Below are 25946 nucleotides of genomic sequence, written 5' to 3'. Positions count from 1 at the left end.
TAAAGAGATGCCTAGCCTCTGTTTGGCAACAAACAGTTTTCAAAGGAAGAATTTCAAACTACTAGCCTATTTCAAACTATCACATATGAAAGACTGCTTCAGATCACTCATAAAAAGAGAAATTCATATAAAAACAGCTCTAAAGATTCACCTCGTACCCCTCAAACTGACAGCAAAAATGACAGAAGATGGAAATAATCAACACTGAAGGGCTATGAGATAAAAATTTGCCTAGTAATTCTTTGAACTCATCCAACTACTCCATAAAGCAAATTGAAAAGTATGCTTTAAAAAAATCCCTACTATGTCTATAACCTTTGACCAGAGATCCTAATGCTACTAAGCATGTACCCGAAGGAAGACAAAGGCACCAAGTAAAATCCCGTATGGGGGGAGGGGAGAGGGAGAGAAGAGAATATGCAAAAAACTGGCAACCAACAAAATAAGTATCCACTGATTTGGGGAATAACTAATTACATAACTACATAGTAATACATAAATGTAACAGAATATTATACCACCACAAGAAATATATAGAGTGACACAAGCACAATCAGAAAAACAACATACACAAAACAATGTAAAAATAAAAGTGAAACTAGACACTGTGCAATTATGATAATCAAGTTGTCCCTGGATAAAAGTTAGGAAAATGTGCCTCTCCTTCTCCTTTATTATTGAGGTGAAGAGCTACTGAGGGCAGAATGTTGCATATGATGTCAGTCATCATCAATGTATAACTTGGTTTTGCTAAACTGTTTTCTCTTTTCTTTTTAAATCTTTGTTAAAAAAGAGAGTTTGCTAGAGACAGAGGAGAGGAGGGATATTCAGAAATGAGTATATAATAATAAAATGCATACATATATACATACATGTATATATGTATTTTATATATTCTAGAATGATACAATTAGTAAGCATCAAGAAAAGGAAACAGTGATTCCAAAAGAGCTTACATGGCTCTATCAAGAACAGGTCATACCAGACTAATCATTTCCCTTTTTTTGGCAAAGCTATTAAAACTGGTACATCAGGGTAAAGTGTAACAGTTAATCTAGGATTTAGCAAAGCATTTGACAAACTATCTCAAACTACTCTTATGTAAAAGATGGAAGAAGGTGCCCATACAATCAGATGGATTTCAGAATCACTGAATAGGCAGACTCCTAGAGGCATCATTGATAGTTTGATGTCAGATTGAAAAGGAGTCTCCAGTAAAGTGAACAAGAGAGCTATCCTTAAGCCTGAAAGTATAACTACATTTCTATCAATGACTTGGATAAAAACATAGATTGTATTCTTTTCTAATCTTTAGATGAAAAATCTAGGAGGTAGAAAACTGAGCCAGATAGCAGTTCAACTGGAAAAAACAAACAAAAAAGTGGCATCTTAGTGTATTGCAAATTCAATAGAAGTCATAAAGCCAAGCCTAAACAAAACAAAAAAGGAACAAAACTTTTTTCCCTTTCTTTTAAAATCCTTGTTAAAGAGATAGCTTGCTGGAGATAGGGGAAATGAGGAGGGATATATTCAGAAAAAAATGTCAGAAAAAAATTTTAAGATCTTGAACTGTAGTGAGAGCATAACTTCTAGGAATAAGGTGATAGTTTCTCTACACTCTACCTTGACCAAACCATTCCTGGACTCTTGAGTTCAGTTCTGAGTGCTATTTAAGAAGGTCTTTAAAAAGCTTGAGAGTACCCAGAGACACACAACAAAAATGATGAAGGACCTAAAGCCCATGCTCTATGAAGTAAACAGTGAAGGAACGAAGGATGTTTAGCCTAAAAAAAAGTAAGCTAAGGAGAAACATGGTAATTGCCTTCAAGTCTTAATCAGAAATAGATTTGTTCTACTGGGCCTCAGAATGCAAACTAGAGATGTTGCAATCACAAAAAAAGCAGATTTAGGCTTTATGTTAATAAAGAAAATCTTTGAAACAACCAGAGCTATCTGAGGTAAAATGGGCTTCCTCAAGAGAGAGTCAATTCCATCCCAGTGAAGTTATTTAATTAAATCTGGATGAACCCTAATTAAGTATGTTATAGTGGGAATTCTTTTTGGCATATGGTTTGAACTAAATGGTTGATAAGGTCACTTCCAATTCTGAAAATCTCTCAACTCAATCCCTCTTTAAATGATCTATCAAAAGGCTCATAAATACCTACATGTGCCAGGCACTGTCCTAAGCACTGGAAGTATGACTACCAAAAAAAAAAAAAGCAATAGTCTTCACCCTGAAGGAGTTTAGTTTCCATTAGAGGCAGAGAGGAGGAAGTTATTTACCCTAACACCAGCACTATGCTAGATTTCTGGTTGCTAATAGTTTATCTAGGCCAATGAACTAAAGATGGAGCACAAATGCCTAGAGTTTATATAGGAGGGCTGGACACAGAGGATTAGTGGTCAATGTGGCTAGTGAGAATATTTATTGGGCATACAAGATACCTGGTTTCCTGCTACTAACTTATTTTATGACTTAATCTTTACAGTTCCATCCAACTTTGAAATTTTGATTCTCTGGTTCTAGGAATATTACAGGGTGAGTACTGTGAGGAGGTGAGAACTAGGAGTGGGTGTTGCAAGGGAAAAAGAAATGAGGGGCTGGGCACACCTAAGGCCCAGGAAGGGAGTGGGGTTGGGTTCCTCACACCTTGACATAGAGGTCTGAATAACTACTGATAACTATGGCTGCCAGATGGGCACAGTGAACTAAGTGGACTAAGCTAATCGTTTAGCTAACCCAAAAGAATATCCTGAAAACAATTGCTGATCAATTCAATGAAAGACCACATTTGATGGTAATTTCTCTACTACTTTGATCCTTTTTATTACTGCACAGAACAAAATATTCTCCCCAGTCTCAGGAGCCCAGTGTTGATGGGGTTTGCCAGCAAGGCCTCTGTTTGCCTTCCCTTTCTTTCCCAGGAATGGCACTATAATTAGAGAACCCATCAGATATTTGATTATTAAAAACAGATCATTATAATTTAGGGGGGAAATAAAAAATTAGGCCTATGTAAATTGTGAAAAGAATTAAAATTCCACTTTTACATTGTTCAAAGTCAATAACAGAATGTTAGCACTTCAAAGACTTCAAGGTATCCAAAAATCACCTCACTCCACATCCTCATTTTGAGGGCTTGCCCAAAGTAACACAAGAACCAAATCTCTCAATATCAATTCATTATACCTTCCACCAAAATCACTATACTTCTTTCAATTTTCCAAAATGCTATATAAACCTGAAGGAATTATCTGTCTCATATCCCTAAGTGGTGCATGCCAGCACCACTACTTACCCAAGCAAGACAAAGAATTACCTCCATTAAAAAAAAAAAAACTTTAACTGACATTATTAAATCTGAATCATTATTTTTTTAATCTTCAACAAAAGGAAATTAGGTTCAAGGAGTCTTACACATTAGAGTGGATTAAGATATTTAGTTAGCACAGTAGGTGTCACTATTACAACAGGAAAAAAAAAACTTAGTCACAAAAGGGATCAGGGGCAGAGTATATGCCACAATAAAGATTTTTTTTAAAGGAAAAAACCCACAGGTTTAAGCAGTTAACGTACTTTCCCAAAGCTCCTCCTTCCACTATATCACATTGCTTATAATATTCTGAGCCCTAGAATTCCCTACCTCATTATCCTATTACCTCTCATCCCTCTCCAAACCTGAATTTCTTTCCTTCCATCTTCACCACTCCTGCTTCTAAGCGACTAACCACTTCTACAGGAAATAGAATCATCGTTGCAAAGTTACATTTTCACTCTCATCTGAGCCTTCAATTGCTCCATTCCAATCCTTTTTCTCTTTCCTGATAAACTCTCTATTGAACTTTCCATAGTGACCAATTCCAAATATCTTCTCAAAATACCATTTGCTCCTTTAAGCAAAGAATTTGATCTCAAACTTCACTGAAAACAAACTGGTTATCCTTTGTTAGCTTAGCTGTCTCTCCTCCCAATCTTTCATTATGAATCAACTCAGTCTCATTCCAAACCTTCCCCCTTTTGCTCCAATCTCAGAGGATGAAATAATCCAATTTCTCAATTTCTGTGCTTGATCCTATTTTCAACCTCATTTATCCATAGATGCTTTTCCTTATACTTTCAAACATCTCCTACCCTTAAAAAATTATTTTGATCCTATCATCCCCTGGAAACTATTGCCTGTTATCTTTCCTCCCTTTCACAGCCAAAGTCCTAGAGAAAAAAAACTGCACCAATATTTGGTGCCCTCTACTTTCTCATTCTCACTCAATTCTTGACCCTTTGTAATCTGGCTTCCTCCTTCCTCCTCCTCTGAGTTTCCAATGATCCTTTTTACTCATCAATCTAAATACCTTTTTCCTATTCTTCATCCTTTTAGACCTCTTCAAATTTAAGAGTATTAATTACCCTACTCCCCTTGTTGGGGAGTATAGTCTCCCCTTGTTGGGTTTTTGTGACATTGCTCTGTGGTTTCCTTCCTACATGCCTGATCCCCTCAATCTCCTCTGCAGGATCATCATCCAAGTTTCATCCTCTTTGGGTGGGTATTCTCATAGATCTTTCCCAGGGTCCCTTCTCTTCTCTTTCTGGGCTCCCTCAGTACCTTTTTCACCTTCCAAAGACTCAATTAGCATCTTAATGCAGATGACTATGAAATGACCATTCATTCATTTGGCTCTCATCTCTTTCTATAGAGCTCCTTCATTAACAACTGCCAACTAAACAACTCCTAGATGTCCCATAGACATCTCAAACTTATTATGTCCTAAATGGAATTCATTATTTTTTCCTCTAAATTCATTCTTCTTCCTAACTTCTCTATTTCTCTCCTTCTGGTCCTTCCATTCACCTAAATTTGCAAAGTTAGACTCATCATCACTTCTTATTCTCCCTCACTCCTCTGCATCCAACTAGTTGCTAAGTTTTGTCCATTCAGCCTAGATTTCTCTCACCCCTCTTTGTTCCCCATTCATAATGACCCTCGTTAAAGACCTTCATCATTTTTGCCTAGACTATCAGAATACCTTTCTAATTAGAAGGACTGATACTGCAATATCTCTTCTACTTGAGGACCTAATGAATGGGCCCCAACCTAACATGTAGAATTCCCTCACTGCTCAGGTTCTATTATTCTGCTCGCTTGGCCTATAAGCAGCACACTCCTACATCCTCTCCTACAGTCATTCAGATAATAGGGATCTGGCACATCCCTACTCTGGACCCTGGTCCTTTTCAAAGGAAAAGCTATAGTTTTGCAAGTGAATCCTTTGCAGGGTTTCTCTATCCCTAGACACAAGCTCTTGTTCTGGGGGGTGAGGAAGGAGATTGTTACAAACCCAGTCTTCCAGGTTTCTCACACACACACACACACACAGAGACATACTTTTTTCTCTGAGTTTGTTTCTAGAAAAACCACCATTCTGATCTGAGAATAGTCTCCAAAGAAAATGACTAGACGGTAGCAGAAAAAAGGCAATGGGGCTCACTGCAACCTCAGTTCCAATAGAAACTATTGGAAATCAGTAACCTAAACACAGTGGTTTAACTTGAATAGATCCCAGCTTGGAAGCAAATCACACCTACCTTGGGAATAGCTTCACTCATAGCATGGCTGGCTTTGTCACTGACCCACACCTTGTCCTTTGGGGAAAGGTCAGAGCAGATGGCCTTGAGCTCAGTCAAAATGGACTTGTAAGGAAGCACCTGAACTTTGAATTCATCTGCCAGGCTGGAGTTGAACAGTAAATGTTCCTTCACATCAGGTGCATTGGTGCGTTCTCCATCAATAAAAAGCCTGAGGAGAGGTGGGGCCGGGAGATGGAAAGAGGGACACAGGGAAAGAAGGAGAGGAAGAAAAGAGAAAAGCCATGAGCAAACAGAGAGCACATCCAGACAAAGAGTATTATAATATATCACTTCCTTTTGTACTTATTACTGTTTATGGCTTAAGAGACTTTATCTTCTTGACAATCAGAGTGAAGTCACAGATGGTTTTATACAGCCTGGGGCAGAAGGAAGCCATCCCAAATAGGCAGCAGCCAGAGTTGAGTGTGGCTAGCAGGGAGAAAGTGATATGGAGAGAAGAGCCAGGTAACCTAGTTCCTCAAAGAAGAACTCTGACCATTTTATCTGGCCATATTTGGCATGTCCCTAGGCAGTGTTTATCAAATTGAGCGCTAAAGCAAACAGGGAGGCAGGAAGGGAAGATCCAGGAGGAAAACAGGAAAGAAAAGTGAGTAGCCATTTGCTGTATTCACCTGATTGTGTCTATTCCTATGATAGCATAGGAAAAAAATACTGGGTTGTGCTCCACGTCTGATCCTCGGAGATTGAACAGCCCTGGAAAATAAAACAGAGGGCCCCCCATTACTTACCTAGCATGAGCTCCGAAGCCAGTGCCAGGTACTGGGAAGAGAAAAGGGTTCAAGGGACTGGCAGCCAAAGTCCACAGAAAAATAAATGCACAGGTCAAGAGCATATTGTCAACTCATTGTGATACATAGAGGTTTTGTTTTTACCACACGATGGCGCCCATACTGTGTCTCAGGCCAGAAAGTTCACAGGCTCCAGGGGAGAGAGGGATGGAGCACTGGTGAGGAAACCCTGCCAAATGCCTGAGGAACAAAGACAGCTATAATGACTAACTTCCTTCCTTGCTCTGCTTGGTGGTACCTTCACCCCAAGCTCCTTTCTTTGCTACACAGGCTCATATCAGAAAACTAACCAAGAAATCCCCACAAGGAGATAGAAGTTTTCTCCCACTAGCAGAAGGGTGAAGTCATAAGGAGAAAGGCTCCAGCCTGGTGCAATGAGGCCATAAACAACCTCCGAAGACAACAAGGAAACAAAGCTACTCTCAAGTGAAGCCAAATAAGGGCTTTCCTGTAAGTTTCAATGAGTCCTAATTAGAAATGCTTCCCTCAAAACAGTGAGTCTCTATTGAAGCATATAAATGGAACTAGAACCAAGAAGAGCCCTCCAGGAGCCTGTCATGGCACTGACTACTAGCCAGTCTGCTCTCCTGCCCCACCTTCCACCTCTCCAGGCAGGGCACTTTGAGCCTCAGTTTCTTTTTTTTATAAAATGAAGAGCATGGAAGAGATGTTCTCCAAGGTCTCCTTCCACTCTACAGCATCATACTCCTAAAATATGAGGAGCCTGGACTAAATGAACTTTGAGGTTCCTTCCAGCTCTCCATAATCGAAATGATGATCCTGTGGTAAGCTCGATTTGCACATGAGTTCCATCTCAGAGAATTAAAGAAATCAATAGATGGAAGATATCCTGAGTCATAAGCTGACTGGAGCAGCTATAACATACCCAACAAGTGACCATCCAGCCTTTGCTTGAAGACCACCAAAGAGAAGGAATCTAGCCCCTATGCAGGCAGCCCATTCCACTTGGAGATGGCTCTAATTATTAGGAAGCTTTTCTCAACTTCTCTTTACAATTTCCACCATTATTCTAACAGTACTCTTACTAGGCTGGCAATTTTGTAAGAACCACTTAACTGCAGCAGATGGAAAACATATATATGTGTTCCAGAGATGAAAGGGGAATTTTCTCTTGAGACAAAGATAAAAAGTAAGCTATCCTCCCATTTGGTAGAGAGCCAGAAAGAAAACAAATGGACCTTATGAGATCCCTCCATGTCACAACCTAGGTTTCAGTAAGAGTAGACTCCAAGATCAGGCAAAGACCACTTCAGAAATGAAAAATGACAAATTCCTATTAGAGCTTATATATTCAGTCAGAGATCTCTATTTCCTGTGGGGGGAATAACTGCCTATAACACTGGAGAGGGATAGTTTAATGTGACCTACAGAGAGGATGAAGAATGATTTAGGCCACTTAAGCTATACTTTTTCATCTTTGGACCCTTCATCGAAGCAGTTTTTAATGAATGTTTACTAGTAGTAGGTATCATTCACCTGGTTATTCTTCATCTCTGAATTGTAATATTAATCCTTCAAAAGGATTCTCTCAGGTCTCCCCTACTATCCAATCTTAATAGACATCTCTTGTATGCATTTGGCACTGTAACTAAACCACTCTTCTTTCTACAGCCTCTCAGTAAGTAAAATGATGTGAGCCTTAAAGAGAAGCTAGGGAACCTACAATGAGATCAGGTAACATACCCAAACAGTGAAATCAGAGTACTCACATGCTATCTCGTCCAGGGCGGTGACCACAAACCACACCACTTTTCTCTCCACCATTTTCAATCGAAGGTCAGCAACCTTATCCTTCCAGGCTATACCTAAAACAAACAAAGGAAGTTGCTTCCCTAGACTTCAGATCCATTCTTCCAGGAAATCATTTCATAGCAAAAGTACTGCCATAGACCAATACAATCTACTAGATTATAAATTCCATGGGGAGTCATATTGGATCTTCACAACTCCACCAACATCTAGCAAAATCTGAATTTTAATGATTTAGATTTTTTTTTTGTCCAAGGAGGCAGGATACATGAATTCTAGTCATCCCATTCCCCTTCCATCACTAACTATCTGTATAATCTTGGATAAATCACCTAAATTCTACGATACTCACCTAAACATCCATAAAATCGGGGGACTATCTAGAAGTCTTGAAGGTCAGATGACAAATCCAGGTCCTACCTACCTCTAACAGTCTCTGATTCCTTCAGACTGCTACTAATGATAACACATTGTAGGCCTCTCAAGCAGAGGTCACTGGTTTTGGGAAGGAAAGGCAATAGTGGTATGGTGGAGCTAGAGTCAGAAAAGATGGCTTTGGCTATGGCTGTTACTTAAAATTGCTGAGCCTTAAAAATGGGGGGCCCCCTCAAAGGGCCATAAAACTGTGCATACCCTTTGATCCTGTAATACCACCACTGAGTGTGTATCTCAAAGCGATAATTTAAAAGGAGAAACCCTGCTTGAAATGATCAGGCTTTTACTTTAGAGAAACCCTGCAAAAATATTGATAGCAGTGCTTTTTATGATGACAGACTTGGAAATTGAGAGGATGTCCATCAATTGGAGAATGAATGAACAAATTGTGGTACATGTTACTGATGAAATACTATTGTGCTAAAAGAAATGATAAGCAAGATGATTTCAGAAAAAGCTGGAAAGACCTACATGAACTGGATGCAGAGTGAAATAAGAAGAACTGGGAGAACATTACATACAGTTATAGCAATATTGTACAATGATCAACTGTGAAAACTTGGCTTTTCGAAGCAATGTAATGATCTGGTGTGAATTTTAAAAGTCTCCATCTTGGTATAGCACCCAAAAATTGTGCACACCCACACTACATGGGCATGTGCTAGTCAATGACAAATCAGAAATAACTAACTGCCCACCTGGGCTGTCCTAAGCCAAGCTAGAGCCACCACTGGCACTTGTGAGGCACAGGAAGTGACGGAGAGAGCAGCCTCGGAAATTCTCTCACTTCCTGTAGACAGGGCTAGACGCCAGTTCAGTTAGAAGCTTGAACAGAGAGGAGGCCCGCAGACAGCTTCCCTTCAGATCAGTCACGTGAGTCAAGGACTGATTCCTTCCACCTTGTCCCTTTGGGCCTAAACTCCCTCTGCCTTGGTCAGAGGTTGAGTAACCCCTTTCCCTTTTCTCCTCTCTCCTTTTCTCCCTCTCCTTTTCCCTACTTCCATTGTGATTAAACCTCCATAAACTCCATTCTGACTTGAGTGTTTCATTTTAGGAATTTCATAAGTAAATTCCTTGGCAGCCATTGTTCAATATTATAATAATCTTAAAAGGTGAAATTTTCACCACAACACTGGGACATACCTGAAAGACTTATGACAGAGAATGTAATATACCTCCAGAGAAAGAACTATTAGAGTTGTCTTTCACATCAATGTATTTATGGTTGTATTTTGGGGTTATGGTTTTGTATTAGTGTGCTCCTATAATAATGGCCAATACTGAAGTGTTTTGGATAATAATAAAAACAATTTAATTTTTTTAAGTTTCTGAGGCTGGAAAAAAAATGAGAGGCCTCATATACAACTGTAGTGAGGCAACAGCACCACTCAGGAAAGAACAGTAACTTTTTAGCCAGTGGACCTGAGCTTAAATCTCAATTCTATCTTCTATGTATTTTACCTTAGGTCAATTAGCCTCCTTGTGTCTCATTTTCCTCATCTATAAAATAAGAAGGTTGGACAAGATGTCCCCTGAAGGCCCTCCTATCTCTGGATCAGTGAAATCCTAATGATACTTTATCTCCCCCAATAGAGTGTGAGCTCTTCAAGGGCAGCAATTATCTTTCACCGTTTGTTGTATCCTCAGCACTAAAGAACAATACCTGGCACAGAGTTTTTAATAAATGTTTATTGCCCAACTATGAAACCAAAGTAGGGATGATATACACAGAGAGAGGAGAGGGATAAAATAACCCTTACTTACATATGATATACACACCAACTATGATCATCTTTATACAAGGAATATATATATATATAGGAACCTTGATTTCATCATTAGAAAGAGGTCTTAAAAGACATATAATCCAAACATTTATTTCCAAATAAGAGAACTAAGGAAATTGAAATTTTCAGTGAGTAGAGAGAATGACATGATCAGGCTTTTACTTTAGGAAAAAAATCACCTCAATAGCAATGTGGAAGGATTGGAGAAGGGAAAGAACTGATGCAGGAAGCCCAATTAGGAGAGTATCAGAAAAGGACATGAAATAGGCATCAGCATTTGAGAAAGGAAAATGGAAACAAAAAGTATAAAGGTAGAAACTAGATGTAACTGATTAGACACATGGAAGGATGGGGAATTAGAAGTTGATGATGGCTCACATTGAGTGACTGGAAGATTTAGTGGTACCTCACAGGAAATAGGGAAATTTGGAAGGGGAAAAGTCCAAGAAAGAAGGATATTGAGTTTGGTTTTCTGACATATTAAGTTTGAGATGGCTACAGGACATCTAGTTAGAAATATCCAATAGTCAGTTAGAGATGTAATACTGGAGCTTGGGAGAGACTAAGGGTGCATGATAGATCAAGGAATTATTTACTTAAAGTGCTATTAAGACTCCAAATAAACTAATGGGATTACAGAGAAAAAAAAAGAGGTCCTAGTACAGAAGACTAGGGGTATACCCCTATTTAGGAGGTGTGATAATGATGAAGAACCACCAAAGAGCCTGAGGAGTAGTCAAACTGATTAGGAAGAGAAGAGAGAACAATGTTCTGAAAACCTAGAGAAGAGAGACAATCCAAGAGGAGAGAATGGTCTGCAATGTCAAGTGCCAGAGAGAAGTCAAGAAGGTTGAGGACTAGAAAAAGGCCATCATGTTTGGCAATTAGGAGTGAAGTGGTAACTTTAGAGAGAACAGTTTGAAATAAGTGATGAGGTTAGAAGCCAGACTACAAAAGGTTAAGAAGGGGAGAGGAAGTAGAGACAAACAGAGAATGCTGTTTTCTTTGGGAGTTTGGCTATGAAAAAGAGAGACAGCAACAGTTTGAGAAAGAAACTGATGAGTAACTACAGTTAATTTATGGTGAACTATTCTGTTAAAATAATTTCTGTTCCTATTAACCAAATACACTGTAAGACATTGCAGGCAACTGTGCCTCTCAAAAGGATTAGCTGCAACAAAACAATAACAATTCCCTAAAAGATTCCATTCCTATGCAAGAAGTTTCCTACCAGTCACTAGCATTGGGATTTGGGGCATCTGACAGTTCTGAAAGAAAGGTCAATTCCTGGCATCTGTCACTACTTGCCAATAAGTTTGGTGTTTTTCAGTGAGGCAGCCATTTGGCGAACAAAGCTCACTATATTACCCCCTCTCCCTCCCCTAAGCAGCAGGGCCACTGATAAAGCCAAGGCTTCAGAAAAAATTCAAAATATGCAGGGAGGAAATGTCAACCTAACCTTATGTCACTGGGCTTGTACAGCAAGTGCCTAAGGAAGACACTATAATGCCCTCCAAGGGTGAAGGGCAGAAGAAGCCAAGGGTTTCTACCTCCCCAACAAAAGAATACTTTGAAGATCACCTCTGGAATGCTTTTTAAAACACTAGCCAAGAGACTGTTCTTCCATACTATCTTCCCAAGACCCCTTCTGGGCAGTTTGCCTAAATTCCACAAACCACCCCATCCCTTAAATTTTATAGCTAAAATTCCCTCCCCTGCAGTATGAATCTCACTCCCTTTGTGCAATCTGATATCTTAACTTTACCTAAAAATTCATCACACACAACCTACAGTTACCACTACTGGTTGGCTGTAAAGACTACTTTCCCCTGCCCCTCCAGCCCCACATGCACACAGGGTCTCGAGCTCATAATCTGAAATTTAAAGGTAGAAAAATAGAAAGTAAGTAAATACCACCTTAAAAGAGGCAGGGAAAATTCAGCTCTGCTCCAAAGAGTAAATTAGAGGGGCAACTGTTAGCAACTCAGAACTAAAGAACATTGCCTTCAGAACAACAAGGAATAAAAGAGCTATTGAAAAGAGTTTTGTAGGAATAAACTAACCCTCATTAAGTGGCATTACAAGCTGAATGAGACCATTACTTTAATCAAATGCCACATCATGCCAAGAGAGAGGAAAATCTCACATCAGCTCAAAGTTGATTCTGAGGACTTTTAATAAAGATGATGAGAGAGGGGGAAATGTGAAACAGAAAAATCCAAGCACTAACCTGTATAATTCAGGTCCAGGGTTAGAAGAGGTTTACAGGGGCGCTGGGGACGATCTGTCCAGATCTTGTCAACAAGATTCTCTTTGACAGGGACGAGATGGTGACCTGCACCTCTCAGGACCTTAGCCATCTTTTTCCATTGATCTAAGGAAACCAACAGTACAGTCACGAAAACATATTAGAGCAAAGGCAGACAAATTCCCTTTCGAAGATATCCCCAGTGAGTTCTTCTTTCACTCTATCTAAAACCAGATAAACAGGTACAGAGAAGGAACCAAACACATGGCCAGGGTTGGATGCCACCCACCCTCTTCCATTATAAAGTTGCTTTTTTTTGTTTTGGTCTTTGCATACATAGCATTGCATACGATATGGACAAAAGACTACTGCATAGAGACCAAGAACCAAAATTTTTGTCATGAGTCTTCCTCTCCAGACCTTAATTCCACAGCTATAAAATGAGTAAAGCAATTAGGTGATCTCTAAGGTCCCCTTCAGTTTTAGAATTCTATAATTCTATTTAAAAAAATCTTAGGAGTTGAGATTCCAACAAGCATTTCATTACTCAAGGTAGAAAAGCATCATATTTACTAACCTGATGGAATGATTGAAGGATCCACACCAACCCTGGATCCTTCAGAAAGTACACTCACCAACCAGTCCTCCTGAGTTGGTGTGTCCTTCAGACCTGGAAAGACAAACAAAAATAATTCACAATCAGAACTAAGATGGTCCTTTTCACCTAAAAAGAGACTAAATGGTGACTCTGGTGAGCCTATGGCAAGGTCTTAAGCATCCTCCTCACTAAGAATAATTGGAATGCTTTAGGATATTTGAACCTCATTAAATCAAAGAAGATGATCATGAGATGGCTCCAAAGAAAGTCATTAAGATAGATATGGAGCATAAGAGAATTCAGTTAAATGACAAATCCTACTCCCATGAAATTCTCCCTGACAAATGTCAACCTAATTATAAGGGAAATTCTTAGGGATATGGGTAAATAGTAAGGCCCATAATCTCAGCAATCCTAATTCATCTACTTCTACATTGAAGAAGGATGAGCATCCATCAGGAACCTATTTCATAAAGGATAAGAAACTTCTGAGTAGTAACAACTGGGTACTATTACTTTTCTGAAAGGAATTCTAGATAGAGAAGGGCTAAGGATAACTATTCTTTACACCTTAAAGACATAATACAAGGACCTGAATAGCAAAGAAATATTTTTAAAGCCAGCAGAGTCATAGAAACTACTGAAGACTGTTCTAATGGCCAAGATAATTTGAGCCCAAGTAGCACCCTTAACAACTTACTAAGATTCACACCTCTCTCAGAAAGTTGGGGAAAAAGGCTTTATTTCTAAGGAATGAGCTGTAAAAAAAATAGAGCATCAAAGTTCTTAAAAAAAAAAACAACCCTAGAGTGCTCAAGGTTAATGCTTCAGTCTCCTACTTTTTCCTTTGCTCTCTATCTCCGCCTTTTCTTAAATCACCAAGCCATTTATTAGCCAACTTTCTCTTAATTCATTAGGAAAAATCATGTGATTTCCAGAAATAGTGGACAAGAAATTTCTTTTTTGGGCAAGCCCCAGAGGAAACTCACCCTCATTGGCTAGCCAAGGCCAACCTACACAGCTCTACCTACACAAACAAATCCAGGAAAGGACAGACTGAACAAAGAGAGCAAGAAGGAAAGAAGGTACCTGTGAACCCCACTGCTGAATGATTACTACTGCCAGTTCCCACTTCAAAGGAGTAAGGACACCTAAAAGCTCAAAGATTTGGCCCCAAAAGGAAGCAGAAAATTTAGATTCCTTCTCTCTCCTGACACCCACAGACAGATCACGATAATTCTGGTGGAAACCCAGCTGTCATTGTCTAGTCACTGAATTCTCAAGACTTTTTACTCAACAATGTTTTGCATAAAAATTTATTCTCCCTCATTTTCCTCTAAGGAACAAAAAGTATCAAGCACTCCTGGCTTTTACTTTCCCCATCTTTTCCTACTTTCAGCCCCCACCATCACATATCCTATAGCTAAAGAGGGATTCTCTCTTCCTACTCCCCTGGTCTCATTGGTAAAAATAGCTATAACTGTACACAGAGAGACAAAGGAAAACTTTCAAACCTTAACACTAATTTGTTTTCAGTTAAATCAAATGGGCTTTGAATACATTGCTTGAGGCAGAGAAGGGAAACAGCCCATCACACCTCTGCTTCTGATATTCCATGATTGTCATAGGGTCTGCCACTTGATAGAATCTATTAGACTAAGTTTAGGCCTGTATATCTAGTAGGAGACTACCTACCCACTCAAGTCCTCAATAAGTATATGATAGATGACTGCTTGACAAGAAAAATACCCTATTCACCCTCGTTGGGGGACCTCATATCTCTACTTCGCAATGAAAAAAACCATCACAATACTACTAACAGTACCCCCATTTAATAGTTAAGTTTCCAATCTATGCCCCCAAACATCTAGCACTTTCTAGCCCTTGTACCATTTTCAAGTTATTATCAATGCCTAGATTCCATCTCCACCATAATCTCTCACATAATCTCTATCCTTTAATACTATATTTAAATTCTGCCTCCACCATGAAGCCTTCCTGGTTGCTCCCAGCTGAGAGTGATCTCTACTGCCTCCAAACATACAAAATATTTTATTTTGCACTTCTCTAAAGCCCTTTTCATACTATTGTTGCTCTGGCTTTATTTTAGCTCCTTTAAGAACACTATGAGAAAATGATCACAAAAAACATGGAAAGAAGAAATGAATGAAATGAATCAATGTAAAGTAAGCAGAACCAGGGGATAACAATAATGCTACATGATGATCAACTGTGAATGCTTAAATATTATTAACAGGGGAAGGATCTAGGTCTTCTCTAAGGGACTTATGTTGAAAAAGACTATCTACTGCCATGGAAGGAACTGACACACTCAATTCAAATTGAAGCATATCACTCTTCACTTTATTTCCTTCATGAATTTTTCTCTAGTGTAAGCAATATGTATATTGCTTCACAACATGATGAACATGGAAATGTGTATTGTATGATAATACTTGTACAACTTATATCATTATCTTCCATCTTGGGGAAGGTGGGAGGGAGGAAAAGAACATGGACTGCAAAGTGTCAGAAAATGATTATTAAAAACTATCAACATTAAATTTTGGAAAAAATAAAAAAAAAAACTCTATGAGGACAGAGAACCTCTCTGTATACCTCAGAACTCCTAGCATGGCATCCTGAATGATGTGATGAAAGGAACAGGTTCATAACAGAATATGTTAACGTTATCAGAGACCAAACTACAAAGAACTGTTTCTGCTGTCACTCTGAGACTGGGGTCTAGAAAGGATTTCCCATGTTTGTGATCCTGTATGATAAACCTCCTACTTCAGCCTTTCCAGGGACAACAAAGCGACAGTCCACTCGCCTCCTGCTGGGTCTAGGCAAGCATCCAGCAGCCTCTACCCACCCATCTTCATGAGGGTCCAGTTGTTGTCCATCTGCTTGGCAGCTTGGAGAAAGTAACGTCCATCAGTCCACATGGCCGCATGCTGCTCCGTAATAATGGCTGTACCTATGGCAGAGGTGAGAGAGCATTTTTTTTAATAAATCCATGCAGCCATGAAGAGCTTCCCAGTCACTACAAATGAGATACCATTTTGTGACAAAAAAAGAAATCCATTTCCTCTAAATACCCGCAGGTGCCACTATTTTGACTCAGAAATAAGCCTATGGCTGAAACTTATTTAACCGTAGGGCCATGTTATATAAAAATTAAAAAAAATTTTTTTTTAAATAGAACCATGAGGTCATACAGAATGGCACTGGAGCCAAACACTCAAAGGAAAAGCCTCAGAGAAAAGAACTAATTTCTCAAGACCAGCCAAGGCCTTTGAAAGTGAAAGGGGGAAAAAATCTCAAAAGCTTCAAGATTAGGTTGAAATTCCTGAGGCTTCTGTTCCTTCCAAACATCAGAGACAATACTGGTCCCCACTGTTACATCACAGAAACCAATCCATTTCTTCTACCATATGTCAGTTCCCTAATTTTTAATCCTCTCCTGAAGATCTGACCTGAACCAAAGGATTAAATCAGTCCTATCAAGAGTACTGGGAAATCACATTCACCATGATGTAGAATCTTCTCCCACCTCTGCTCCCAGCTTGCACTGGGTGTAACAGGCTTGAAGCCATCAGCAAAGTATCAGGCACAATTGATAATTATGAACAAGACATTTGGAAATTAAAACAATGAGATAATCAGTAAGGGAAAGGACCATTAGCACTGGCTGTCTAAATCACTGACTTGCAATTTTAACCATTTGGAAGTCCATAACCCAAATGTGAGAGACACACACACACACACACACACACACACACACACATGCACGTGTGCTCGTGTGCACTCTCTTGCACACATATGCTCACAAAGATCAAGGGCAGGGCCCAGACAGTACCACCTTAAAGTTTTATTGCTTGTGCCTCAGAGACAAATGGACCCAAAAAGCATCTGTGAACTTGGAGTACTGCACAGAACAGTTAACAGAACTGCTCTATGAGCCAAAGGGTGGGGACTCAAGGGAAGATATTCACAGAGCTTAAGGGGCACATCAAAACTCAGGACCCAGTGCAAAACATCAAGAACTAAATAAGGAATGTCTGGTCCTTTTTCTTTTGGATGATATACTGTTCCCATCCCCCAACCCACTCTGACCCCGAATACACACAGTGAGACCTGGTCCAATTACTATCAGGAAGAGGAAAAAAGATACGTGCATATACAGACTGAAGTTCCTGATAACATACCAGCTGAGCCATCAAATCCGGACACAAAAGCACGCCTGCAGTCACAGGGGGCAATATACTCACTCTGGAAAATAAAAGAGGCCAGTAATTAGAGAGCACAACCACCCCATAAGCAACACATAAAAAGAAATCAATTTAATATTTACTGGACATTATATCTATGGGCACAATACTATGCACGACACCATGAAAGATGCCTCCCCCAATTCTTTAAAAAATGTATATGCATGTATGAGGTCAAGGGTGAGAGATGGGGGGTGGTTCTATAAATAAAGAGTTGGACCTAAAGTCAGAAAGACTCCTCTTCCTGAGTTCAAGTCCAGCCTCAGACACTTACTAGCTGTGCGACTAGGGGCAAACCACTTAATCCTGTTTGTCTTAGTTTTCTTATCTGTAAAATGAGCTGGAGAAGGAAATGGCAAACCACTCCAGTACCTTTGCCAAGAAAACACTAAATGGGGTCACAAAGAGTCTGTCAGAACTGAAACAATTGAATATATGAGAGAGAGAGAGAGAGAGAGAGAGAGAGAGAGAGAGAGAGAGAGAGAGAGAGAGAGAAGGAAGGGGGAAGGGAAAGAGGAAGAAAGTGAGAGAGAGAGAGAGAGAGAGAGAGAGAGAGAGAGAAAATGTGTGTGTGTGTGTATGTAAAGGTCCCTTCACTAGAAAGCAGTTTACAATCTAGTTAAGGAGACAAGCAGCATAGTAAACAGGAACCAAATAGGTAATAGCGGACAATACACATATGTCCCAACTGAGTTGCCTCAACAAAATATCATGAATATTCTTATTACAATAGCCTATATATAATACTTCCTTTGGCCCAAAGATACAAACTTGAAAGTTAGTAGAAAATGCCAGCTAGCACTTGTCATTCTGGCATTAATTTCCCTGGGATTCAGTTTGTTTACTCTATGTACATAATAAGCATAAACATACCTTTGGAATTGTCAACCCTCCATAATATTGTTTCACCTAAAATCGGTTTCCTCAAACCAATTAATGACATCAACTGAAGAATTCTAACATAATAGCTGATTCTCCATAGTATTCTTTTTTATAAAGACCTTTATACTATACATATAAATTTAAAATATGTTTAGGAAGTTAATTATTATTCCATTTTATAGGTGGAAAAACTGAGAGAAGTCAAGACATACCTAAGATCACAGGGAAGGAAGGAAAGAATTGTTAAGAATTTACAGTGTACTAAGACATTTACTTAATTATGTGATCCTGGTCAACAGACCCCATTTACCTCAGTTTCCTCATCAATGAGCTGGAAAAGGAAATGGCAAATCACTGCAGTATCTTTGCCAAAAAAACCCAAAGAAAGGTTCATAAAGAGTTGGACATGACTGAAAAGACAAGTGTTTTGCAAATATCTCATTTAATCCTCACAATTCTTAGGGTAGATGCTTATTATTATGCCGCTTTTACAGTTACAGAAACTGAGCCAGACAGAAGTTTAATAAAAATTATGATGTAAATTCCTATTTTGGTATAACACAAGCACTCCCATTAAGGGCTAAATATACTTGGGACCTGTGAGATTTAAAATAGTGAAGCCCATAAACTATAGTGAGTTAAAATGGTGGAAGATATAAATTGTGATAGATATAAGAGAGGGTGAGTAAAATTGACCTCAGAAAATATGTTTCACTACAGTGTCTTGGTTTTTAAATCAAATATAAGGTGGTCACCAGGGAAATATTCCCAATTATTCAAATACCCAAGTCAACTGGGTTTTATAGAGATTTTAATTAATACAAATATGGAATTAAAGAAAAGAGAGAAAGAGAGAAAAGGAAATAAGTATGAAGGGCCTTAAGCCAACATGGCCTAGACCTGAGTCTTAAGAGAGAGATCAGTCAGTCAGTCTTTTAACACTCACCACAAGGTCTGCCTAAGCAAGGATTCTAGTGACACCAGGCCAGCATCATCTCAGCTGCTTTCACCAGCTCCCTCCTCCATCTGAATGTTTCAGAATCAGTCCTTCCTCAATCTGAATGTTTCAGAATGACCTCCCCTAAGTTCTTCCATCTACCAATCACTGTAGATGTTTTCCAAAAGACAGCCCATTTTGAATTCACAGCTGAGTAGATTAATCTCTTTAGAAAGTCAGAAAAAAAATGCTGCTGTGTCGACTAATTTCATTAAGAGAAAACCTCTGAGTAAGTTTTCACCTTTTAGGTCTAAGTAGTTTACAAGTTGCCCCACCTTTATAGGCACCTAGCATCCCATTGTATCAATTCCAAAAACAGGCATGGCTCAAAGAACTCCTTTCCTTTATAAGTATGGTTTTCAAGTACTTTCCTTGCTTAGCAAGGAGTTTTATGCCCTAAAGCAGTCTTAAGTAGGGGTGGAGTAGGGATACTCCCATAGCAAGGAGTTTTCACATTCAAGTAGAGTTCTCACTATCTGGTAGGGAATTATTTCAAGTAGGGAATTGGAGGATTCCTCAATGTGGAGTAAAATTTTTAACATTCATAAGTCCGTGAAATTTTAAGGTTTACAGACCTAAGCCTCTATCTTCTTCCTTAGGGAGGACCAGTGAGACCAATAGATAAAACAGATGAAGAACTGGTGTTTCCTCATTATGGAGATCAATCTTCATCCTTTGCCTTCTACTACCATTTAAAGGTCCCCAGAACTCAGAGATGCCTCCATTGTAGCCCTATACAAGAACAAAGGCTCACGAGCAGCCTGTGATAACTACAGAGGCATCTCACTACTCTCCACTGCTGGAAAGATCCTTGCCCATGTTATACTCAACAGACTCCTGTCATCTGTTTCAGAGCAGAACCTGCCTGAATCACAATGTGGCTTCCGACCAGATCACAGGACCATCGACATGGTCTTCATGGTGAGGCAAATGCAGGAAAAATGCCTTGAGCAGAACCTAAGTCTCTACATTGTCTTCATGGACCTGACGAAGGCGTTCGACACAATGAACAGGGACGCATTGTGGGTGATCCTCAGCAAGCTCGGTTGCCCAGCAAAATTCGTCAAACTAATCCAGCTCTTTCATGTCGACATGACAGGGGAAGTCCTATCTGGTGGAGAGACTTCCGATTGCTTCAACATCTCCAATGGCATGAAACAAGACTGTGTCCTCACTCCAGTACTATTCAACCTATTTTTCACCCAAGTATTACAACATGCTGTGAAGGATCTAGACCTGGGTGTCTACATCAAATACCGACTGGATGGCTCACTATTTAACCTTCGCTGCCTGACTGCAAAAACAAAGACAACAGAGAGACTCATCCTGGAAGCTCTCCTTGCAGATGACTGTGCTCTCATGGCCCACCAAGAAAATCATCTTCAAACCATTGTGGACAGGTTCTCCACTGCAACAAAGCTGTTTGGCCTGACTATCAGCCTCAGCAAAACAGAGGTGCTGTTCCAACCTGCACCAGGGAGGCCAACAAACCAGCCGTGCATTACAATCAATGGCACGCAGCTTTCTACATCAACACTTTCAAGTACCTGGGCAGCACCATCACCAACAAAGGGTCCCTAGACCACGAGATTAATGCCAGGATCCAAAAGGCCAGCCAGGCACTTGGGCGGCTGCGCTCCAAAGTCCTCCAACACAGCGGTGTAAGCACTGCGACGAAGCTCAAAGTGTATAACGCAGTGGTCCTCAGCTCACTCCTGTACAGTTGTGAAACATGGACACTGTACCGGAAGCACATGAAACAGCTGGAGCAATTCCACCAACGCTCCCTCCTGTCAATCATGAGGATCAGATGGCAGGACCGAATCACCAACCAAGAAGTCCTCGACAGAGCCAACTCCACCAGCATCGAAGTCATGGTCCTCAAAACCCAGCTACGATGGTCTGGACACGTCATCCGCATGGACCCATAGCGAATACCGAAACAGGTATTCTATGGTGAACTGTCAGCGGGACTCAGGAAACAAGGCCGACCAAAGAAAAGATTCAAGGATCAGCTAAAGTCAAACTTGAATTAGGCTGGCATTACACCAAAGCAACTAGAACTCGCTGCCTCTGACAGAAGCAGCTGGCGAGCCCACATTCACCATGCCGCCACCACCTTTGAAGATGACGTCTTGCCGCTGCGCGTGAACGCCGACACCAGGCCACAACTGCACCTCCCATAACAACTGGGGTCCCATGCCCCATGTGACACAAACCTTGCAACTCAGCCTTTGGACTCCAAAGCCACATGAGGGTACATCAATAGATGATAATGCACAAAGACAATAGTCATTCTCGGTCACCGAGAGACTACCACTATACTATACTATATCATTTAAAGGTGTCACATTTCTGAAAGCAAAGAACTTTTTAAATTTAGATTCAATTATTCTTTAATATAAATCTTTTCATAAAGGCTTTCAAGTTTGTTGCTCTATATCTCTAAAGAAGCCCCACCAATTTCCCTCATGAACTATGACTTTGCCAAAAGGAAACAATTCTATAGAATGTTGTCTTTTTTGTTGTGGTGGTTTTGATTCAACTAACATTTATTATTCACCTGCTATGTGCAAGGTTCCATGCTGGATACAAGAAGAAATTGTTTTCCAAAGGAGGCTTCAATAACTGCATCTTTTCCCTTACACCCAACAATATCATTGCTGAATCTATTTCCCAAAGGGAAAGAATCTATATGTTCTAAAATATTTATAGCAGTTCTCTTTGTGGAGATGAGATGTCCATCAATTAGGAAATGGCTAAACAAAATGTGGTATATGATGGTGATAGAATACTACTGCACGAGGATCAGAACAAGAGAACATTGTACCACAGTGTATGTGTCTCTGTACAATCAAATGTAATGGACTTCTCTACTAGCAATAGTGTAATGATCCAGGACAATTCTGAGGGACTTAAGAGAAAGAATGCTATCCACATCCAGAGAAAGAACTGTGGGAGTAGAAACACAAAAGAAAAACTGCTTGATCACATGGGCCCATGGGGATATGATTGGGGATGTAGACTCTAAATGATCACTGTATTGCAAATATTAATAATATGGAAATAGGTCTTGATCAATGATACATGTAAAACCCAGTTGAATTGAACATTGGCTACAGGAGGGGGTTGGGGAGAGGGGAGGGAAAGAATATGAATCTTGTAACCATGGAAAAATATTCTAAATTAATTCATTAAATTAAAAATAAATTAAAAATACTACTGCACCACAGGAAGCAATGAGCAGATTAATTTTTTTAAACTTGAAAGGAATAACTTGAGATAATGAAGAGTGAAATGAGCAGAAACACAAAATCATCTACAGATTTAATATTTGGAGAATAACTTGTTCACCTTCAGAGAACAAACTGAGCTATGGAAATACAAAAGACATAATCTATATATCTGTTTGCTGGATAATGCCTTATATGGCATGGGGAGAGTAAAGAGGAGCTGAGATACCTGGAAATAAATTATATTAATAAATATAATACATATATAGAAATAACTGCATCTTTCTCAAAACAAATAAAGTAGTCCTGCCTAGCTTAAAAACATTAGGCTTACAAATGACTCACACAAAGGGCTCCCTTATCTCTTCCTCAGTCTTTCCCTCTGTTGGTGCCCAGGCAGACAATTGTGAAGGGGGAAAATACCAAACTTAGACCCTTGAAAGAACATGTGGGTTCAGAAGTAGAATAACCATTTATAGGACATGACATTCATATCCCAGTTTGCATGCATTTTTCCACTGACTTTCCCCCAACTAGAATGTTCCTCTCCTTCATCTCTGCCTTCTGGCTTCCTTGCCTTCAAGTCCCAGCTGCTTCTATAGGAAGTCTTTCCCAATTGCTCCTAAGTTAGAGCTCATTGATCATTTCATGTTCCCCCCCCCACCCCCCGTATATAGTTATTTCTACATAGTTGTTTATATGTTGTTAGACTGTGGCAGCAAGAATTGTCTTAACTTTAAATCCCCAGCACTTAGCACAGTATGAAACATTAATGTTTATTAGCTGACCAGCTGGGGCTCCTTCCCCAAAAGATCTTCCTACATTGAAAGAAAGTTTCTTACTTTTTCTCTTTATGGGGGGACAGGTAATGATTATTGAGACAGAGCTCTACTAAGTCAGAGTCAGGGAGAGAAGTCCCCTAGAAGGTGAAGGTTCCCACAAACCTCCTCTTCAGGACTCAGCTGTCTCTTTATTCCCCTCTCCAGCATTGTTGACTTTGGTTTGGTTTGGTTTCTACTAATGGACTATTTTCAACTGCCTAAAGTTTCATCAATTAGAGATACTTGTGGGTTAACAAATCCATCCTTTTAAAAACACAAATGCTTTCTTCCTCCAAGATGTTTACTAGACCATCAACCATTATCAAAACTGTGTGAACTAGCTGAATTATAAGATCATAGAGATGGAAAGAACCTCAGATATAATCTAGTCCATGCACTCCTATCCTAGAGTCTGTGGTGAGAGTTCAGTTACTCCATGAACCAAGGGAAGAGAAGAAAAAAAAAGAATAAGCATTTACATATGCCTACTATATACTAGGCACTATGCTAAGGGCTTAACAAATATTATCTCATTGGATAGAGGAGGGGGAAAGTATACCTTTAATACAATGTATTCAATAAATTGAATTCAACAGAATTGGTTTGTTTTGTATTTTTTTTCCCATTTAAGAACATTCTGCAAAAGAGATCCATCTCGAGGGTTTTCCAGTCTGTCAAAGTGGCCCACTGACATAATAAAAGTTATGAAGCCCAGATCCACTTCAATTTTCTCATTTTACAAATAAGGAAACAGTTTGAGAAAACTTAAGTGACTTGGCCGAAACCAACAGGATATATCACTATCCTGTGGGAAACCATTCTCTAAGTTCCAAACAACTTTAAAAGAGGCTTTGGGAACAGAATCTGTAAATTATAGAGGCATTATGACATGGCTATGAACTTGGATTTGTTCTTCTACATTAAGACCATCTGACATAGGGGTTAGAATTGAAACTTAGATCTCCTGATTTCAAAATCTGGTGTTCTTTCCATTGGCCCCCATACCAAAACACAAGCTGGAATAGCAGCTGTTATCTACAGAGGCGGGTCCTCAGAACATTTTGAAGCATGTCAGGTTTAGGGAAATATATTCTAGCAGGGGGCTTGGGGCAGCATCAAGGCACTAGGATGTAGGAGTGACTTAGAAAGTAAAGTGGGATGAGGCCATACACAAACAATCTATTTCAAAATATTATTGCCATGAGCTGACTCTTTGACCCTCCAATACTGTGAAGGGATCTCTTCTCTTTTGTTCTTCACTCCCATAGCACATGACTTCCTAGGACCATTAGCTTAATAGCTCTGCTACATAGCTGATTATATAGATTTTTATTGCTGTCCTATGAACCTAGCCACCATGTGTAACATATCTCTATGAGAAACTAGTCTTTAATTCCAACAATTTTGAAAAAAAATTTTGGAATACAATTCATCAGTAAATTACAGAAAGTTTGCATTGCATGGTTTAGAGTTTGGATTTGATCTTCTATTTTAAAACCACAACATAAAAAGAGTTCTCCCAATGTTTTGTAGTTGTCCTCAAAAAGCTTTTAGCTTTTCAGGCAATTAAAAAGGATAAACAACCTGATCAGAGTCAAGTTGTCTTCCCCTCAACACTGTGGATTTCTTTAAAATGCCTCCTGTTCTCAAAGCAATACTGAGTGAAAGAGGAAGAGGGTCTGTTCAAGTCTCCACACTGGAGATAATAATAAGAGGCAAGATAAATGCTGCTCTAGAGGAAGGAGTAATTAGAAGCATGTGGATGTATGTTTGGCCTTAGATCCAAGCAAGGTCTGCAGTGAGGCTATCCAGACATGACCTATATATGTGGTGGGACAACACCTATTGAAGCTGGCAACTACTCTCACTTCCTTATTGATAGCACAAAAAGACACAGGAAAATTCATGGGCCAAATCTTCCTATCACCAAGGAGGTTAAAGACTCAATTAACATTATCATCTTGAATATTCCCCCCCCCCCACAACTCCTTAGGCATATGGATAATGCCTAGGAGACCTTCTGATAATAACATTTGCTGGTGAGCATGGCACCCAGGCATCTCCCTCTAATCCTAGGGAGGCAGAGGTTAGTGGGTTATTTAAATTTGAGAATCCGGAGCTATAGAAGGACTAAAGATAATGTTGCATGTCTGTACCAAGTCTAAACTAAAAAGATGACTCCTCTAGGAGAAGAGGGCCACCAGGTTAAGAAAAGGAGAACCAGGATGCCTAAGGAGGAGCTGGTGAGAAAAGAGATGATTAAAGCTTCCTTACCAATTAGCATTGGGGATAAGTAGCCACAACTCTTCCAACCCAGGGCAATACAGGGACAGTTCATTGTTGCATACATTCAGAAATGAAGAAAATATTAAGTTTTGGTTAGAGTTTACTGAAAATAAAAGATGTTATTTTTTCCTATCCATGTTCACAGACTCCATGAAATCTATCCACAAATTCCATTAAGGT

The 25946-nt window shown here is 39.5% G+C and overlaps 1 protein-coding gene across 4 annotated transcripts in view; it reads right to left on the bottom strand.

The window, feature by feature from the left end:
- The window catches only part of XPNPEP1 (X-prolyl aminopeptidase 1), a 69341-nt gene that overhangs the window by 23646 nt on the left and 19749 nt on the right, over window positions 1-25946 (bottom strand). For all 4 annotated transcript variants that reach the window (XM_007479037.3, XM_007479038.3, XM_001378207.5 and 1 more), the window contains 7 exons: window positions 17485-17548; window positions 16149-16253; window positions 13253-13345; window positions 12658-12801; window positions 8166-8261; window positions 6259-6340; window positions 5585-5795 (listed from right to left, as the gene is read on the bottom strand). In XM_007479037.3, the coding sequence (XP_007479099.1) occupies window positions 5585-5795; window positions 6259-6340; window positions 8166-8261; window positions 12658-12801; window positions 13253-13345; window positions 16149-16253; window positions 17485-17548 (795 nt within the window). The remainder of the gene's footprint in view (window positions 1-5584; window positions 5796-6258; window positions 6341-8165; window positions 8262-12657; window positions 12802-13252; window positions 13346-16148; window positions 16254-17484; window positions 17549-25946) is intronic.

The sequence above is a fragment of the Monodelphis domestica genome, chromosome 1 (assembly GCF_027887165.1).
Source record: "Monodelphis domestica isolate mMonDom1 chromosome 1, mMonDom1.pri, whole genome shotgun sequence".
NCBI classification, from domain to species: Eukaryota; Metazoa; Chordata; class Mammalia; order Didelphimorphia; family Didelphidae; genus Monodelphis; species Monodelphis domestica.
The sequence above is the reverse complement of the archived record's forward strand: the minus strand, read 5'-3'. Positions and strand labels throughout refer to the sequence as shown.